Source organism: Eretmochelys imbricata, chromosome 2 (assembly GCF_965152235.1).
Source record: "Eretmochelys imbricata isolate rEreImb1 chromosome 2, rEreImb1.hap1, whole genome shotgun sequence".
Lineage (NCBI taxonomy): Eukaryota > Metazoa > Chordata > Testudines > Cheloniidae > Eretmochelys > Eretmochelys imbricata.
This window is the reverse complement of record NC_135573.1, coordinates 43,225,027-43,245,416: the sequence shown is the minus strand read 5'-3', so window position 1 is coordinate 43,245,416 and position 20,390 is coordinate 43,225,027. Positions and strand designations below refer to the sequence as shown.

The following is a 20,390-nucleotide window of genomic DNA, read 5'->3' as shown; positions in this document are numbered from 1 at the left end:
TAAGGAAATGAGGCAGGAACAAAAGTCCTTTTACAGCAAATGCACGAAGCTCTCAAGAGTATTGGCTGCCATGCTGAAGGCTTGTGCTAGAGGGAACAGCCTGCTCAGTATTTGAGCAGGGTAATTATTTCGGAATCCACAGGTGGGGTTCTAGTTTTGGAATGTCTCAGGTGGCAAATTTTAATGTATGTGTAAAATATTGGGCACTTTTCAAAAGTCACATGCTAGTCAAATGACCAAGTGACTTAGAAGCACACTTGTTGTTGCCTCTCCATGGGAATTGTCCTTTTTTCATTAAGGGGCTTTGTGTCAGGTAAAAATCACATAGTTTGCTTCTTAAAATCAGAGGTTTGCACTAATGTCTTTTACCAGAATTTTGCCTCTTCTGACTAATGCCCTCCATCCTCGAGGTAACTGCTTTTCAGTGGCTCTGTACAGTTAAAGTATTTTGTAAACTTTGATTGGGAAAGGTGCTATATAAATATTCCCACGTGCTTCAGTGCAAGTTGATTGACTAATGTTCTTTTCCCCCCTTTCTCTCCTCTGAGGGCTTTTAGCTTTTCCTGGTTAAAGGAAACAAACACCAGTCTCTTGTGGGTGGGGTATAGTGAGTTTAATGTATACTTCAGTCGGAAGGTAACAATCTGTTCTGATTGGAATGCAAAGTACTTCATACTGTCAAGATTGTATGAGGCCTGGTCTACGCTACAAAGTTAGGTCAACGTAAGCCATCTTGTGTCAACCTAGTTGTGCATGTGTCTACATTTAAACTTGTCTCCCACTGATATAAGCACCACATTACAGCGACACAGTAATGCCATCCCCCGTTGAGCCAGGGTCAATGTACTGAGGTCAATGCAGCACGAGTGTAAATGCTGTTGCCTATGTCAACCGTAACAGTCCTCCAGCAGCTGTCCCACAATGCCTGACACTGATAACTCTGCTCACAATGGTAAATGCCCAGCGGTTACAGAAACCGAACGGCCTCCCTTCCCATTAAAGCCTCATGCGTTTTTTGAATGACTTTTCCTGATCGTCCAGCTTGACAAGCACATCTAGCAGCAGTCCATTGTTGTGTACAACTGCCCAGCTGACCATGCAGGCTACGTGCTCCAGAGGCGCTCTGGGATGGAGTAGACAGGAGATATTGCATCTCCTGGGCCAGTGAGGAGAAGAGGCTGTATAGGCCCAGCTATAGATCCGCCAAAGAAAGGTGGACATCTGTGAGCAGATTGCATGGGAGATGCAGGCAAAAGGTATGACGGAGACTGGCACCAGTGCCATATGAAAGCAAAGGAACTGCGTCCCGCTAACGGAAGGCCGGCAGTTGATCTGGTGCCGAGCTGTAGACCTGCCACTCTTACAAAGAGTTGAACGCTGTACTTGGCGGAGACCCCACCCCCACTCCACAGACCATTGTGGATACCACCAAGACACCCAAGTCTCAGGCCCCTGGCAAGGATGAGGAAGAGGTGGAGGAGGATGTGGGAGTGGGAGGTCCAGCTACACAGTGAGCCAGAACCTGTTTGAGACTCCACCGCAGTCCAGTCAGTCCTGGCAGTTGAGCACAAGCGAGCCTGATGCAGAGGAAGCAACCTTGGATAAGTGTGTAAATGTATTTCCCATTACAGTGATGGCACCCTCAACTTACCAGGACACAGCTGTTGACGCTTCATTAATTTACTTGTAGTAGAAGAGGTAGTGTTACAACAAAAAGAGGTAAAATTTTAGGGGAGCAAGGGAAGGGAGTTCTGAATCTTCACTTTCACTTTCCATTGGAACTATTCTGACAATGGTACCTCTGTGTTTTTATTTGCATCTGCTGCCATTGCAGCCTTGAGGGGTTCCACCTCCACACCTGTGGAATGCCCAAGCCAGATAACGAGAAAGAAGAGGACTCAGGATGACACATGCAACACTGTCTTGCAGGATCTTGCTAAATCAGACGGTGAACAAGGGGCCTGGAGGGTGAACACAGCAGGTAGCCTGTAGAAAGGCCCAGGAATCTCAAAAGGGAAAATGGAGTCAGATGCACCAGGACATAACAGGGCTTCTCTGGCAGCAAACAGACGCTGATGACTGTTGTGGAACTACAGGTTCAACAATCATGGGCTTGCCACCCTTTGCAGTTCATGGAGAACTCCATTACAGCATCTCCTTACACACCGTGATCAACATTCCACATGGTATCAGGAGGCCGCATCCCTACTCCTACCACTTCACCCCAAAGAACATTAAGGACAACCACACTTCTCATACACTGACCTGAGACAGCCATGGTTGCTGTATGTGTAAGTAAAATGGACATGAATGTTCTTTCCCTTGAAGTTCTGTTCCATTAATTTAAGTTTTCAATGCATTTCCATTTAAATTGCACAGACTTCTTCTTGGACTGACTTTATTACTGAATAAAATTCTATTTGGAAAAATCGTCTTTATTAGTTCACAACATAAACTGCAGAGAGCTTAGCAGTTCTGAAAGGACCTACTTCTTGCTGTACAGTGTGACAGCACATATGATTATTACACTGTGTCACTGATCCTACATGTACAGCAAAAGCTGCAAAATTAATAGGTGTATTGACTGTTCTGTTCAGATGTACACCATGCATCACACAATTCCTAACAGACCCCAAAACAGCAGGACCAGATAGAGCACAATCCACCACAGTGCATTACTGTGGCTCACTGTTAAAGTGCTCTTTCAAAGCTTCTCTTAGCTATATAGCTCAGGGCTGAGCTCTTCTAATAGGATATGCATGCCACCTATTGCTCCACAGCCGTTTGGGAACCGCATTGCTGTAAATCCATCCACTACATCCTGCACATTGCTCAGAGTCACAATCCTGCATAGCAGGAGGCAATTAATGGCCCTGCACACTTTCATGACAATGGGGCCCCACAGTGGATTTTCCATCGCCAGAATGATTTCCCACTGATTGGTAGCAATCCAGCTCTGCAAGTTTCCACAAGGCGATTGCCACTCACTACTCCACTGTAAATGCAGCTCTCATTTTGGTGCCCTCGCACTGGAGGGCTGGGGCAAGCTCAGCACACAGATCCAGAAATATGGCCTTGCACATCCAAAAGTTTTGCAGCCACTGCTTGTCATCCCAAGCCTGCATTATGATGTCATCCTGCCAGTCAGAGCTCGTTTCTCGGGCCCCGCAGCTGCTCTCCACCATCTGCAGCTGCTCTGTGAACACCACCACCAACGTTAGAATTGATTCACAATATATCTCACAGCTATCTGTCCTCCAATAAATCATCGTATTCCCCACTGATTCAGTTCTTCTTACAACTCTGCAAATATCGGAGGAACGTGCATTCTGTGCTTGCAACACTTATGATAATAGTGCAGAACTGTGCAGGCTCTGTGCTTTTGTCAGAGATGGTGGACAGTAAGGAGGGCCATGTGGAGTTGGTTTTTTTTTGTTTTGTTTTTTTAAAAAAAAAGGTGCAAAAATTATGAGATCTAGATAGTTGCATGCTGAGAAGTTGAACCCTTGCTCCCAGTCCCCCATGTGCAACTCGTTTCTGCCTCACCAGGCATTGTTGAAACTTCCCCAGAAGACACTGTGCTGGGTGGTGGTGGGTTGGACACTGGGATACCTACCCATGGTGCACTGCACCGTGCATCAACACAAGTGCTCCTGGTGAGTATCTGCAGTGCCAATATGAGGAGCTAAGTATGCATGTACACAAGCAATGTATGAACTGTGGTAGCTTTGTTACTTAACTTGCATCAACCAAAGTTTATAGAGTAAATATGGCCTTAGTAAGTGGAATATCAGATGGCTAATCGAAACCTCTTGTGGTAATCTACTGTTGGTTCCCTGAAAGCCATCTATAGTCTTTTACAGCAGTGCTTCTCAAGCTATGTGATGTGGGGGACTGGCAAATTTTTTTTCCCAGAGCGTGCGCAGACCAGCAGCCGATGGCTCGCGGACCGGCACCGGTCCGCAGACCACCACTTTGAGTAGCACTGTTTTACAGCATGAAGTATCCTTTCAGGGACATGCTGTGCATATCCGCCATTGTTTGCTGGAAGCCCAGGGCATACTTTAACAACATATCATGCTGAAACATTCAACCTCCCTAAAAATATCTAAAGGCAAGTTCTCATTAAACCACTCTTCATTTCTATCTGTACTAAACAAACTGTGTTGCGTTCCCTTCATCACCAGCTACCAACAATTTAAGTTTCAGAGTAGCAGCTGTGATAGTCTGTATTCGCAAAAAGAAAAAGGAGGACTTGTGGCACCTTAGAGACTAACAAATTTATTTAAGCATGAGCTTTCGTGAGCTACAGCTCATGCTCAGATAAATTTGTTAGTCTCTAAGGTGCCACAAGTCCTCCTTTTTCTTTTTGTGGATACAGACTAACACGGCTGCTACTCTGAAACCTTTGAAGAGATGGTGCCATAGGTGCACTCACCGCTGGTGGTGCCTCCTCCTGGCTGTCCTGGGGATTAGATCTCCCCGGTGCAGGGTCTGTCCTGTCATCCTGTGGATCCCTCTCGCTCCAAGAACCACAGCCTCCTCTTCATGACTCAGCCCTCTAGCTGGGGTCACTATGTAGTTTCCCCTTCCAGGGGGGTAACAAAGTCTTTCCAGAACAACTTCTCCTAGGTAGTCCACTGCCATGTCCCCAGTGGCTGGTAGAGGAACCTGGCCTCACCCTCTACTCTCTGTTCTAACTTGGGTCCTCCAGTCAGCAGCCAAGGCCTGGACCATCTTATCTTGCTGTTTTCCCCTTCTGTTGCCAGCTTTCTGGCTTATATAGAACCCTTCAGATGAGTCTTCTTCAAATCAATTCCCTGTTCCTCTTCCAGGTGCAGCCTGTGGAGTTAATTGGCCCACCTGGCCAGATTAACCCCTTCCAGTCCTGTGTGGGGTTGGCACTCAAGCACGGATAAGTTATGTTTTACTGAACCAAGATGGACAGCTCACATTTATCTGCAAAGGGGGGAAAAAATGTAAAAGTTTTTAGATTTGGAACTTCCCTATCTTGAAACTTAGGCAAGTGTAGCAAACTTAACTATCATGTCACTTACCAAACTCAACCACTTAATGTAAAAGCAAGGAAATGAATAGGTAAGCACGTAATAAAACTTGCACAGGCCACATAAAACAAATAATCCTTCTCAATAAGATATGCAACCTTAATTCTGACCTAAATTACTATTCTTTCTTTGAGTCCATAATATATACACAAGAAACAACCCTTTTGGGGAAAAAACAAGAACTGTGACCCTGTAAAACCATTCATGCAGGCATAAGGATCTACCTGTGCAGAGCCCCTACACTGCAGTCAAAGGGTCCTACTGCAAGCTGCTCAGGACAGGGCCTGTAGATACACAACAATTTCATATATTGATCAGCCTCAGAAGCAAGTCCAAATATGCCCATAAAGTTACCTTTAATTGACAGTTGTACACTATTCCTAAGAAACTAAATGTGTGATACTATTCCAAAGAAAATCAACTAGAACTTACTTTATCTCAAAATTCTACTTTCTTAATACATCAGCTGACTTCTTCCATTTGATAGTCTTATTGCAACTAAACAAGCCACAGACTTTATTAAATAAATAAATTAAGACTTTTCCTAAATATTAGAAGATATTTAGTTAGTGCCCTAACAGAAACTACCCTATGGAAAGATATGAATTTATCTGAGGGGTATAAGGACTTACTCCCTTGGGTTTTGGAAATGAAGTATTTTTTTTGGTCTTTGAGTAATCTTAACCTTTTTTTATGAAGTTTTCTATAACAGAAAATAATCCAGCAAATGTGAAGTAAGTGCAAGGGGAAGGAGTGGGTCTCCTCCGTGCTAAATTATATGTTTAAATGCATGTACATGGAAAAGCAATAAGGAGTCAGTAGCTAATGACCAAACATTGGCCCATAAATCTAGTAAGTGAGCATTTATGGAAATAAGGAAAGCCTCTTTGACCTACTACCAAAATGTTCAACAGCTTGTGTTGACAAGGTCAAGGATTTCTATAATGGCTGATTCTATCGTTGACAGTGCTCTACTCCTTTTTTTTTCTTTTCTCTGTACCGCCCCCACCTTCCAAGTTTTCTTGTGCTGATCACAAGCCCCTCAGGGAGACAGTTTCAACTATCTGTCTTCCCCTGTACTAGTGCAGGGGTCGACAACCTTTGGCACGCGGCCCATCAGTATAAGCTGCTGGCAGGCTGCAAGACATTTTGTTTACGTTGACCGTCCGCAGGCACGGCCCCCTGCAGCTCCAGTGGCTGGGAATGGCGAACCGCAGCCACTGGGAGCTGCGGGGGGCTGTGCCTGTGGGCGGTCAACGTAAACAAAATGTCTCACGGCCCGCCAGCAGAATATGCTGATGGGCCATGCGCCGAAGGTTGCTGACCCCTGTACTAGTGCTATAGTTTTTAATAAAAAAAGCTTGTCACTGTAAAGGAATGCAGATGTGATATATAAGAAAATCATGTAAGAGTTGAGTTGATTTGTTACATTGATCATAAACTGCTGTAATTACATGGCTTGTGCATGTCCACACAACACACCTTGTGTCAGCAGAACGCATCCACAGTTGGTGCTTTAGCACCGACAGAGAGCAGTGCACTGTGGATAGCTATCCCCCTATGCAAATCATCACCTTGTCCCACTCGGAGTTCTGGGAATGGATTGCAATGCATCATGAGGAAGGATCACTGCCCCCATGATGCAGTTTCCTCCATTCCATAATTCCAAGGGCTTCCAATGGCATTTCATGCCATTTTTCAGTTGTACCTGTACACTTTGCACCCACCCTCTCTGCCTGAAAGCATGGATCCTGCACTGCTCACCAGTCTTGTGATAAATGTTTTGAACCCAATATGTCTGATCATACAGTATTTCATGAGCTGCGAATCTGAACAGGAATCCGTTCTGCCTGTCCTGCTGTGTGCCATGGAAAGAAACCATTCAAGATTGTCATTCGCAGAGAGCTGCACACGGTGGACCGTCACTATTGGGGTTGGGAAATGAGCACTGAGTGGTGGAATCGGATTGCGATGCAGGTATGGGATGATGAGCAGTGGCTGCAGAACTTCTGTAAGCGTAAAGCCACCTTTCTTGAACTGTGGCTGAGCTTTCCCCTGCCCTGTGGCACAAGAACACCAAAATGAGGGCCGCCGTAAGGGTGGAAAAGCAAGTGGTGATCACTGTGAAGAAGCTGGCAATTCCAGACTGCTACTGGTCAGTTGCAAATCAGTTTGGAGTTGTGAAGTCCACCGTGAAGATTGTGGTGATGCAAGTATGCAGGGTCATTAATCATCTCCTGCTACGAAGGACTGTGTCTCTGGGCAATGTGCATGAAATAGTGGATGACTTTGCGACGATCGGTTTCTCTAACTGTGGTGGGGCAGTAGATGGGCGCGCACATCCCAAATTTGGCCCCAGACCATCTTGCGATGGAGTACATCAAGAGAAAAAGGCAACCTCTTTATGGTATTGCAGGCACTGGTGGATCACTGGGGTCATTTCACTGACATCAACACAGGGTGGTCAGGGAAGGTGCATGATGCATGCATCTTCAGGAACACTGGCTTGTATAGAAAGCTGCATTCAGGGTCTCTATTTCCAGACCAGAAGATTCCAATAGGGGATGTGGAAATGCCCAAAGTGATCCTGGGAGACCCTGTGGCTCATGAAGCCTTACAATGGAAACCTTAACAGCAGTAAGGAACACTTCAACAACAGACTCAGCAGGTGCAGAATAATCATAGAATGTGCATTTGGCAGATGAAAGCGTTGTTGGCGCTGTTCTTTTGGCAGGTTAGACCTCCGTAAGGAAAATATTCCCATGATCATAGCAGCCTGATGTGTTCTGCATAACGTTTGTGAAGCCAAGGGGGAAAAGCTTCCCCAGGGGTGGAAGGTTGAGGTGGATCACCTGACAGCTGATTTTGAACAGCCAGATATCAGGACAATTAGAGGGACACAGCAGGTGCTATTCAAATCAGGGAGGCTTGGAAGCATCATTTTGACAATGAGCACCAGGAGTGTGTCTTTCTATAATGAATTGAGCCAAGCATTGTTTACTTGCCATCTTGAATGACTCTTGTAATGATTCCTGCCTATTAACTGTACTCTGCAAATGTGGCGATTTACCACAGTATTTGAATGTCTGTTGCAGCCACACTGTAGGTCACAAATAAAGAATCACTGTCTTTGTAAGTCTACATTTTCTACTGAACAGCAATACACAGATCAACATTTCTTACAGGGACATGACAATTAGCAGCACTCGCTGAAGAAAGGATCTCACAGCTGTGTGCAAGTCCAGCTGTCATTATGGAAAATGTCCCTGGGGAGAAGTGCAAAGGGTAATGCAATGGGCAGCGAACATGAGAGGAATGTATAGGCAGAGTTTGGGGAGGGCAAGGAATGCAGTTCTCTGTGGGCTGTGTGGGGGGTCGAGCGTGCATGTGTTCTGCCTGCAGTGCAATCAGGGACAACAGCATCTCTGGTTGGTCCTCCATGAGCTTTATTATCCACTCCTGACCCTGTCTTCTCTCTTGCCTGTCCAGTTGTAGTTTCTCCCTCCATGGTCTGTGCTCACTTTCTGCCTGATCTGACAATTGCAGCAATTCCTAAAACCTGTCCTCCTTACTCCTACTCCTCCTCGTTCATCTCCTTATCTGATGGAGGCGCTCTGCCAGTGTGCAGGAGCTGGCCCTCAAAGGCAGAAGCAAAAGAAACAATACACAGTCAGTATTGTGTGCACTCAATATTGAATCATAAAAGTTACATACACCTGTTTCTCACTTGGCAAACATGCAGCATGGCCAGAACATTAACCATGGTGAGTTTGGGCTGTGAGGAAAGAGCGTGCAAGACAAGACAGGGTCTGGGTGGTTTCAGAGGGGCATCAATACAGGCACCTACCAATACTATTCTGAATAGTGGCACAGTTTTACACAGGCAGAGGTGATCAAAGCTGAATCGCACACTGGTGAGGGTAAACAAAGATGCAAGGGTGCATCTCCTGCATGTGTGCACCTTCAGAATAGGTATGTGTGCTGCATTTGTTCCTCCAGAAGTAATCGGCGCTGCAAAGTTTCCTACAGCAGGGGAAGAAACAAAACAGCTCTACCAAGAAACCTTCAGCAGAGGATGGCAGAGTATCTACAGAAAAGCTTCCTAGAGATCTCTGTGGAAGATTCCTGGGAGATTTCAGTGTGTATTAACCAACTTTTCCGCAGGTCTCCCACTGCGTAGCTGCACGGGGGAATGCAAATCAGAATCAAACGGTATCTAGTGGTGTTAATTTCGATCCCTTCTCTCCTGTGCATCATGTCACAAAATAAAGGACACCTCTGCCTTATGTAACCGTGCTCTTTCAAAGAAAAATGAGTACGTACTGGAGCTCCCCTCTTCTCCTTGACGCATGCCAGACCTGGACTGTTGGGACTGGCTAGATCCCTCCAGAGTCAAAAAGATGTCCTGGCTCTCCACACCACTGGACAAGCCTATTGCCTGTCCCACATCTTCCTCCAAATCAATGTCCTTGTCCACCACTTCATCCTCAGGATTGACTCCACTGGTCGCTACCACCAATCCAACTGAAATATCCACAGGGCTCTTGGTGGTGGAAGTGGAGTTGCCACCAAGGATGGCATGCAGTTCCTTGTTTTCAGCGCCGCAACTGAGCTATGGTTGGCCTCCCTTGCCTTCTGGTACACCTGCCTCAGCTTCTTGATCTTAGTGTGGCACTGCTGTGCATCCCTTTCATGCCCCTGCTCATCTCTGGCAGGAGCAAAGTTCCTATGGCTGGATCAGAGCTGTGACTGCACAGCCTCCTCTCCCTACAGACTCAACAGATTCAGCAGCTCCGGAGCACTCCACATGTACTCATCTTAATCAGACCTACATTTTAAACACAATTCACTTCTCACACAGTGAGAATAGCTTCTTGCCTTGTAAATTCTTGTGCCACTGACCAAAATAAGAGCAAGTATACCTAGTTGTTTATAACCCATCATTTCCTGAGTTTAAAATAAATCCCTTTCAAAAAGCTGGATGATGCTTGTAAACTTAGATCTTTTTTCAAATTAGTATAACACAATCATCCAAGGGCTGTGGTTACTTATTTATGAGCATGCTTAATACACTGTTCTGGACAGCATGATGTCTCTCTAGTGGTTGGCATCAGAGAGGATAAGAGCCTGTTTTTGTTACTGGAGTTTTCCTTTAAATCAAATGCTAGGTGATGAAAGGCTAATATTCAGAGACTGACAAGTCATCAGGAAGGTAGAAGTCATGAGTTTGAGTTAAACTTCTACTGTCACAATTGGTGTCTTCAGCTGAAAGTCAGGTTTGCTCTTGGTACTTGTAGATCAGGAAACTGGAATTCGTCACAGAATTTCCTGTTAAAGCAGAGTGTGGAAAAAGTATCGTAGCCATGGTGCTTCCTCACTATTGCACTCCTCAGAAGGAGAAACAAATTTATGGGAAGAACTATAGTAGTTAAATGGTTTTGAAGATTATCAGCATCTTAAACTAATACCTTGCAGACCATATCTTATGTTCATATAGCAGCCAGCATGTTGAGACCCTGATCTCAGTTAGTCTGCACACTAGCAAAGCATTAATGATAAAGAACAGCTGTACTTCCAATAGCTAATCATGGAGGAAGGATGCCCTTGTTCTTAAGGAGAGACCCAAGGTTTGCCACTGACTTCTTGTGCGACTTGGGGGTAAATCAATCTCTGCCAATTTTGCTAATCTCTAGAACGTGGCTAATACTAGACTGACTTTGAGGTGTAAAGTCTGTAACACTCCCTGAGATCCTTGAAAGTTGCTGTAAGTGCAAAGCATATTTATGTTCATCTAAAGGGCATCAGAACCAATCCTCACTTCTGAATATTCAATGGAGAAAAATGACTTGTGAGGAAGATGATAGCGGCTATCTAAATTGCATCATTCAGCATGAGACGGTGGCTGGTTTTGGTTTTTAAAATAGATGCTGCATCTGTCACTTTGTGTGATGTGGTTCCGTAAGAGTGTGAAACTTCCCAACATCTTGCAGCATAACACTAAATGTTACATAGCAATGATGACAACATAAAAGCACTTATGACTGATATTGGTCGTGGTGTTCATGAAGTTAGACTTAGAAGTTTCTACAATTTTGTACTCATTGGTTTTTTTGCAAGGTTCAGTTTGAAGATGGCTCTTCCTTCTGCTCTTCTATAGAAACACCTGCACATCCACCAATGTGATATATGCCATCATGTGCCAGCAATGCCCCTCTGCCATGTACATTGGTCAAACTGGACAGTCTCTACGTAAAAGAATAAATGGACACAAATCAGATGTCAAGAATTATAACATTCATAAACCAGTCGGAGAACACTTCAATCTCTCTGGTCACGCAATCACAGACATGAAGGTCGCTATCTTAAAACAAAAAAAACTTCAAATCCAGACTCCAGCGAGAAACTGCTGAATTGGAATTCATTTGCAAATTGGATACTTTTAATTTAGGCTTAGAGACTGGGAGTGGCTAAGTCATTATGCAAGGTAGCCTATTTCCTCTTGTTTTTTCCTCCCCCCCCCCCCCCCGCCCCCAGATGTTCTGGTTTAACTTGGATTTAAACTTGGAGAGTGGTCAGTTTGGATGAGCTATTACCAGCAGGAGAGTGAGTTTGTGTGTGTATGGGGGTGGGTTTTTGGAGGGGGGTGAGGGAGTGAGAGAACCTGGATTTGTGCAGGAAATGGCCCAACTTGATTATCATGCACATTGTGTAAAGAGTTGTCACTTTGGATGGGCTATCACCAGCAGGAGAGTGAATTTGTGTGGGGGGGTGGAGGGTGAGAAAACCTGGATTTGTGCTGGAAATGGCCTAACCCGATGATCACTTTAGATAAGCTATTACCAGCAGGACAGTGGGGTGGGAGGAGGTATTGTTTCATATTCTCTGTGTATATATAAAGTCTGCTGCAGTTTCCACGGTATGCATCCGATGAAGTGAGCTGTAGCTCACGAAAGCTCATGCTCAAATAAATTGGTTAGTCTCTAAGGTGCCACAAGTACTCCTTTTCTTTTTGTGAATACAGACTAACACGGCTGTTACTCTGAAACCATTCACATATTGTTAGTGAAGAGGAGTTAAGTGAAGATTCCATGTTCCAATGTGTGATCTCCAGTCTGTTTTTTCTGATATATTAAGAGAACTCTTATAGTTGGGGGCATGAGGGGGGAAGAGTGCTGTAACTGGGGGCTAGAAACCCCTCCTGCAGGTTACATGCTTATTGACGTATTTTAGTCTCTAGAGAATGAGACTTTTTTTCTCAATCACAGTCGGATGTACCTTTCAAGAAGCACCCAGCAATACTCACTCTTCCCTAAATATTCCCCAGTGGCAGGCTGCTAGAGTTCCAAAAATTATTCAAATCAGAGCATTCCCACAATACAGGCAGAGAAGTACTACTGGCTCCATTCCTGTCACTTTTTGTTTTCCAATTCTGTTTATCCTATACAGAGGGATGGTAGTTACACACTAAGCAATAGTGGGAGATGCAGTGTCTATTAGATATGCCATGACATTTCATTAACTAGAAAATGTTTATAACCAATTTGGATGGTGCATCAGTTCCTAATGACATCTCAGTGTTTCGGAAGGGCAGTTGGTCTGATCTCAAAATATGGGTTGGTAAGCTAGTGTCAAAAAACATAGAAAGAGGGGCAGCTGTTGTGAAGAATAATTTTGTGTAGGTATCCATGTTTAAAAGGCAGATATGGAAGTCCAGATAGATGGCTGTACAATTTATTGGAAAGAGCTTGATTCCAAAAGCATCACTAGCTCCTGCTCTAGAACTAAATAGCTTTCAAAATCCCTTTGTTACATTATTTCTGGTCTATATTGAGGGCAAATCTCTAAGAAATGGTGGCCTAGTATGGCTTGTCGTCTTGTGTTGCAGGTAAAACACTAAACTAGATGGTCAACTAATATAGACACTAATGTCTGGCCCAATTCTGAAAGTGTTAAATAGCCTGCTTGCAAAGCTGGAGTAATTGTAAAAGGCTTCACAGGGCCATCTTAATCACTGTTCAAAGTAGTCTGTACCGTTTCCTATTAAGTCAGCCACCCTTCTGAAATATTGATATAAATGTTCCTGTTTGGATATGGAGAAATATATAGTTCTATTCTCTTCTGGTCATTTAAAGATCTTAGGGCAGGTTTTGTAGGAGTGTAGAGTGCTACCACAAGTGATCCAGCCAAATGTTAACTTCAGCAATTTCATTATGCCTATATGAAATTCACTCTGTGTTCTAAGCTGGAAGTGGTGTACTACTGTGCCCCACAAACTGTTGATACAGTTTTGTATGCTTAAAACTGTTTTCCTGCTATTGAACTGCATTTCGGTACTGAGTGCTTACAGACACTGCACTTTGTTTATGCTGCAAGCCAGACGTGCACACGTTGCCATTGATGCTGTGATATGACAAAACAGTCTGTCCTTGTGTCAACCCAAAGGGTAGTTCAAAACCTTTTAGTCCTCTGAAAGCTAGACTTGTCGGTGTTGGAACCCTCTCAAGGAGGTGACTGTTCGAAATTGAAGGAACCTTGGTAACCCTAAATGGTGTATGTAGCTTGAGCTATGTAGCTTGAGCTTTGGGGATCGTTGAAGATGGAATGTTCTGTTATATGTTTGTTAATAATTGAACTGAGCTGGATGCAAAGCCCTGAGGTAAGTGGGGAAGTGGGATAACAGGAGGAAGCACGAGCAGGAGAGCGCAAGAGGGGAGGACTCCTGCTTCATACTGAGAAAGCAGGACAATCAGCGAGTTATCTTAAGTGCCTGTACCCAAAAGCAAGAAGCCTGGGAAACAAGCAGGGAGAACTGGAAGTCCTGGCACACACAAGGAATTATGATGTGATTGGAATAACAGAGACTTGGTGGGATAACTCACATGACTGGAGTACTGTCATAGATGGATATAAACTGTTCAGGAAGGACAGGCAAGGCAGAAAAGGTCAGGGAGTTGAACTGTACATAAGAGAGCAGTATGATTGCTGTATGAAACTGCAGAAAAACCTGAGTCTCTGGATTAAGTTTAGAAGTGGTGAGCAACAAGGGTGATGTCGTGGTGGGAGTCTGTTATAGACCACCAGACCAGGGGGATAAAGTGGATGAGGCTTTCTTCAGGCAACTAACAAGTTACTGGATCGCAGGCCCTGGTTCTCATGGGGGACTTCAATCATCCCATATCTGCTGGGAGAGCAATACAGCCGTGCACAGACAATCCAGGAAGTTTTTGGAAAATGTAGGGGACAATTTCCTGATGCAAGTGCTGAGGAACCAAACTAGGGGCAGAGCTCTTCTTGACCTGCTGCTCGCAAACAGGGAAGAATTAGTAGAGGACACAGAACTGGATGGGAACCTGGGAGGCAGTGACCATGAGGTGGTTGAGTTCCAGATCCTGACACAAGGAAGAAAGGAAAGCAGCAGAATACGGACCCTGGACTTCAGAAAAGCAGACTTTGACTCCCTCAGGGAACTGATGGGCAGGGTCTTATGGGAGAATAACATGCGGGGGGAAAGGAGTCCAGGAGAGCTGGCTGTATTTTAAAGAATGCTTATTGAGGTTGCAGGAACAAACCATCCTGATGTGTAGAAAGAATAGTAAATTATGGCAGGCGACCAGCTTGGCTTAACAGTGAAATCCTTGGTGATCTTAAACACAAAAAAGAAGCTTACAAGAAGTGGAAGATTGGACAAATGACCAGGGAAGAGTATAAAAATATTGCTCAGGCATGCAGGAGTGAAATCAGGATGGCCAAATCACACTTGGAGTTACAGCTAGCAAGAGATGTTAAGAGTAACAAGAAGGGTTTCTTCAGGTATGTTAGCAACAAGAGAGTGGTCAAGGAAAGTGTGGGCCCCTTACTGAATGGGGGAGGCAACCTAGTGACAGAGGATGTGGAAAAAGCTAATGAACTCGATGCTTTTTTTGCCTGTCTTCACGAACAAGGTCAGCTCCCAGTGGGCAGCACAGTGTGGGGAGGAAGTGACCAGCCCTCTGTGGAGAAAGAAGTGGTTCAGGAGTATTTAGGAAAGCTGGACAAGCACAAGTCCATGGGGCCGGATGTGGTGCATCCGAGGGTGCTAAAGGAGTTGGCGGATGTGATTGCAGAGCCATTGTCCATTATCTTTGAAAACTCATGGCAATTGGGGGAGGTCCCGGATGACTGGAAAAAGTCTAGTGTAGTGCCCATCTTTTAAAAAGGGAAGGAGGAGGATCTGGGGAACTACAGGCCAGTCAGCCTCACATCAATCCCTAGAAAAATCATGGAGCAGGTCCTCAAGGAATCAATTCTGAAGCACTTAGAGGAGAGGAAAGTGATCAGGAACAGTCAGCATGGATTCACCAAGGGCAAGTCATGCCTGACTAACCTAATTGCCTTCTATGACAAGATAACTGGCTCTGTGGATGAGCAGAAAGCAGTGAACGTGTTGTTCCTTGACTTGAGCAAAGCTTTTGATATGGTCTCCCACAGTATTCTTGCCAGCAAGTTAAAGAAGTATGGGCTGGATGAATGGACTAAAAAGTGGATAGAAAGCTGGCTAGATCGTTGGGCTCAACGGGCAGTGATCAATAGCTCCATGTCTAGTTGGCAGCAAATTTGGTAGACCAGCAATTTCCCTCTTTGTCCACAGAGCATTATCTGGAGGTCTGCAGAGAGCTGGTTGATCAAATGATGTTGACTGCTCCCTGTTTCCACATGTTAAACTACATTCAAAGACAACTGCAATTATAATAAATACTTTCCTAATCATCTTTCCATGTAAGCAATTCTGTAGTTGCTAATGGGAGAGGAGGTGGTCTCCGATTAAAATATTTCTATATAAGGAAAATCCACTTGATGAAAGTTGGGGAAACCCTTCAGGTATTATCTACCTGATTTGGGCAGGTAAATGCTGTCTGCATAGTAAAATCCAGTTTGGGGGCATGTAAAAACTTGGATGTTAACACTTCAGAAATTGCCTCTTAAAAAGGAATCCTGTTTTGTTTTGGGAATCCTTGTAGACTACTGCAATTTCCAAAACACTGCTGGAAAAGGCTAGTTTAGACACTATTGATTAGAGCCAAGGTGAATGACCTACTCTCACAAGAAAGGATCTGCAGTGGAGATGGTATCCTCTACTCTTCAATTCTATTACTCACCTGAAAAGCATCTTTCTGTTTAAATCAGATTTTTGTGCAAACCTTTAGGAAGATCTCTGTATTGCAGCTTAGTTGATAAGGCGCCTCCTCTCTTACGGCCAAAAGCTAGTCTTAAAATTATATTCTGCAAGAAGGTTTTATGTATATGTCAAGAGTTGCGGTGTTCCTGCATAACCTTCCTGCCTCCACATAAAACATGCAAGTGCTTGTTCCTCCTGGATGCTGGTACTGTTACATCAGAGGAGAGAATTCATCCTGACTCGTCTTCAGCATGAGAGCACTGAGATTCTTTAAGACGAAGCTGTTTTGCCTAGGAAATGGTCAACTTTAGGTCCAGCTGAGCTGGCGGTGTGCAGTTAAAACTATTATGTTTAGGGCTGACTAAGGACATGTCTGGATGGGAAAATTATACTTTTTTGTTGAGGTGTGCGTGCAGGGAGCTGTACTGGTATAAAACTGTTTTAACTGGTAAAACTTTCCCATGTAGACAAGACCTAAACCTGAGCTAAGGTCTTACCTTTCATCCACTGTAAGGCTGTAGATATTTCAACCTAACCCCTGGTATAGGTCTAGCTAGGTTGACAGAAGAATGCTTCCACTGAAGCAGCTACTGCCGCTTGGGTAGGTGGTGGTGAGAGAGCTATCTCGTTTTAAAATCCTAGTGGAGACAAACCATAGTTAGTTTTTACATTGCCATAACTAGTCAAGATAAAACTATCTGTCCTTTGTCCCCAGTAGGATTAGGAATAGAGCTCTTGATGTAAAAAAGCACACCTCTTTTGCAGCAAAACCATAGCTCAAGGTTTAGTTGTTCTGGTTCCTCCCTGAACTGAACTAGAAAATCTATCATGCTATATGCTATTTTCTGTGAAATCTTAAAACGGAGAGGAGGAGATGACAGTGTTCTGTTTGTATGCAAATTCTGCAAGGGTGAACGGAATCCTATAGCATAAATCTTGTATTACTCCCTTTTTGTGCATTTAAGATAATTTTACAGTTCAGAATAGCAAAAGATTTCACACATTCTCGTAGTTCTTGACCACTCTGGCTAAAGGGATAATGTTAATCAAGGTAGTGCCACTAAGCTATTCAGTTAATAGTTTATGGGAGAAACCCCTTCACTCCATGAGACAATGAGTGTAACCTAATCCGCATAAATCAATAGTGTGCACATGAATGTACCCTGGAATTTCATACATAATATCAGCTACTTTAGTGCATAAAGAATACTGTAGGAATTGCCAAATCAGAACTCAAAGATCTGTCAAATGAAATATCCTGTGTCATTAATGGCTCATGCTAAATGCTGCAGAGGAAAGCATAAAGCCACATGATTCTGAAATGTTTTGGTGGAAGGAAGGCAGGATTTCTCTTTACTCCCAGATAAATAGCTTAACTAGGAATCCTGGTTTTAAACTTTTCTCTGTTTAAATAACATTATTCCATCTAAGGTATATAATACTCCTTGAAAGCAACACCTGACTCCTTGAGCTCCCTTCTTGCTCCCATAAGTTTATTGTGACAACATGGAGTGATCCAGCTTGGAGTACTCCACTGAAGCAGGAAACAATAGCTGTGATTTACACAGCATCATACACACTAGGGGGGAAAAGGTTTTATCTGCTGAATACCCTGGTTAATCTGATTATTCTTAACCCCCTCCAGCACACCTCTGTAAAACTAAACACTCACTTTTTGAGAACTGGATTACAAACGAATGTAGGTGATATATAAAGTATCATTTATTGGTAGATCTGAACAGTAATACGGCTACTATTTATGTAGAATGTGATCTTAAACTGAAATAATTGACCACCTTTATATAGCTCTTGTACTGGATTACTAGAACAAAATCATTCAGATACCTTCTCAGCTGAACTGTTCAGTCAATAGCTCTTTCACTGGACATCAATAACCTGGAAATGGGCTACATCAGAAGGTAGAAGTGCTAAGACACACAAACGCTGTGCTGAAGAGCTACCAGCTTTCCAGACATGAAGCCGTGATATGAATAATTTTTGCAAAAAGCACATTAATCCCTTGGTCATGAGATTAACCTACTTCTCACTATTCATCTTCCAGTCCCTGTATGTTTAATACTTTGAGTTTAACTTCTATTGGTAGATTGCTTGGTGAAACCTCTTGAAGATCCCTCTCCCATAGTGTGACCCTGTACGTACATTCTGTATTGCTTTATGGATCTTTCCTGCTGTTTCAATAATGGTTTAAGTGCCATCCCTGCTGAATAATTCACTTTTAGTGCTACATAGACAAGATGATCAGGTGCCCCTAAAGTAAGAAAAGATTCAAGCAGGTAAAACACTCTGAAGGAATGGGGAAAGAAGGGTAACAATGAGGGAAGTACATGGCTCCATAGACAAGCTTGTGTCTATAATTTGTAGGCTTTGAGTCATGTGTTTCGTTTATATACACTTTAAAAAAAATGATTGATAATCCCTGCCAGTAGCTTTACTGTAGGCATCTTGGTAAAAATGAATCTTCAGGAGAGATTTTTGATGGCGGTCCTGGCAGGTTTTGTGAATTAGTTTGAGGAGGATGCCTTTGCAATAGGAGTAGTGGAAGAAAGTGTGAAGGTACTTGTGGACCTGGCAAAGTGGACAAACTGATGTGAAGTGTTGCTGGCGGAACAGATGAGTGTGGTTGACTTGATGAGACACAAGCAGATATATAGGGAGGACATTATTGTAAGGTTTTTTCTCTTCGAATTTACATATAGTTTTTCCCTAGAGGAGGGAGGTGGGACAAGAAGGTGGTATCTTTAGTTTCACTCAATATAAAGATTTGTTAATGCATGCTACAATAAATTATGGTGGTGAACTGTCTGTAAGGCTCCACCTAGCGGCCAAGTTCTCAACTTTTCCTTTCAGAGAATGTTGCAAACACGTGTACATTGCTGAATCACATATCTGATAACCTGGTGGTGGCTATCCCCTTGTTACATTTGCATTGCATTTGTTGATAGGTAAATGGCTTTCCTAGACAGTCTGTCTTTATTTTCTGAAGATGTTCTCTTGAGATAGTCAAAGCCTTTATTTGAGACAGGTCCCAGCTGACCAACCTTGTTTGACAACCGTTCTGTTTGTTTACCAGTCCTTTAGGTTATTAGATGAAGCTGATTCTTCAGCATCACTGCTGTTGCTGAGTTGTTTTTTGCACTCTGATACCATGGTGACAGGGAGCATTACAAATACTTAGATTTGTAAATCTGTAGTCTGAAACATGCCCTGAGCTTTAACAAAAATTATGGCTGCCTTTTCCTGTTTCAGTTGAAAATTTGTGCCCTGCTTCTGATCTTGTACATCTTGACTTGCATTCTAGCATGCAGCAGAGGATGGACTTGTACACACAAATGGCACGGCAAGGACAATGCCCAAAAAATGGATTTTCATTTAAAGGTCCCAGCAGTTAGACTTCCTTAGAAGAGACGGTAAGGATAAAGAACACTAGGATATTCCTTGGATGTCCGATTACTATTACAGTTAACTGCCTTTAACTCATTTGTATTGGCACCTTGCCAGCTGTCAATACATTCTCCTCCTTTGAAAACTGTACTCATTCTGTAATCTTCACAGAACGCTTAATGTCACTTACTGACTTAAAATGGTCTCTTGGTTCCCTGACAGCACTTGCCTATCTAAGGCACTTTTACCCACAACTGGTACTTGCTGTGTAGGCAGTCTACATCCCAGTTCTTCTAAAACTGCAGTGCATTGCCTGTGGTGCTGGAGTAAGTAGTCTTCGGAAGAAAGTGAGGGGTGAAGACTTAGGGGAAAGAACCTCTTTAGAGTAAAGAATCTTATTCATGTTTTATCCCAAGATGCAACTTTGGGAATTTGGCAACGCTAGTCTCAGATGCCAAGTGGGATTTGGGTTTTAAAACTAGATATAGAATCAGGGGGAAGTGATTATGTTCCATCCCCAACAAATGCAGTTTTTGATCAGCCCTTTCCATTTGCAAAAAGGCGGGATATCCCCTGGGCATAATTACCTTCTACATGCAAAGCTACAGCAGGTGAAGATTTACTGCTATAGCATCCGGGTAACTTTTCTCCTTGCATCTAGCGCAGAATCCACCACAGCCATTTTAAACCAGATGAAACATTTCAGCTAGTTAAGGGTTACCCATACAGATTCATTAGTTGGGTTGCTAAAGCCCAACATGATGGTC

The 20,390-nt window shown here is 43.6% G+C and overlaps 1 protein-coding gene across 1 annotated transcript in view; it reads left to right on the top strand.

The window, feature by feature from the left end:
- ESRP1 (epithelial splicing regulatory protein 1) overlaps positions 1–19,631 on the top strand; it is a 55,663-nt gene extending 36,032 nt beyond the window's left edge. Inside the window, exon 14 of the mRNA XM_077808927.1 lies at positions 19,541–19,631. Coding sequence (XP_077665053.1) covers positions 19,541–19,631 — 91 coding nt within the window. The remainder of the gene's footprint in view (positions 1–19,540) is intronic.
- The last annotated feature ends 759 nt before the right edge of the window (positions 19,632–20,390 follow it).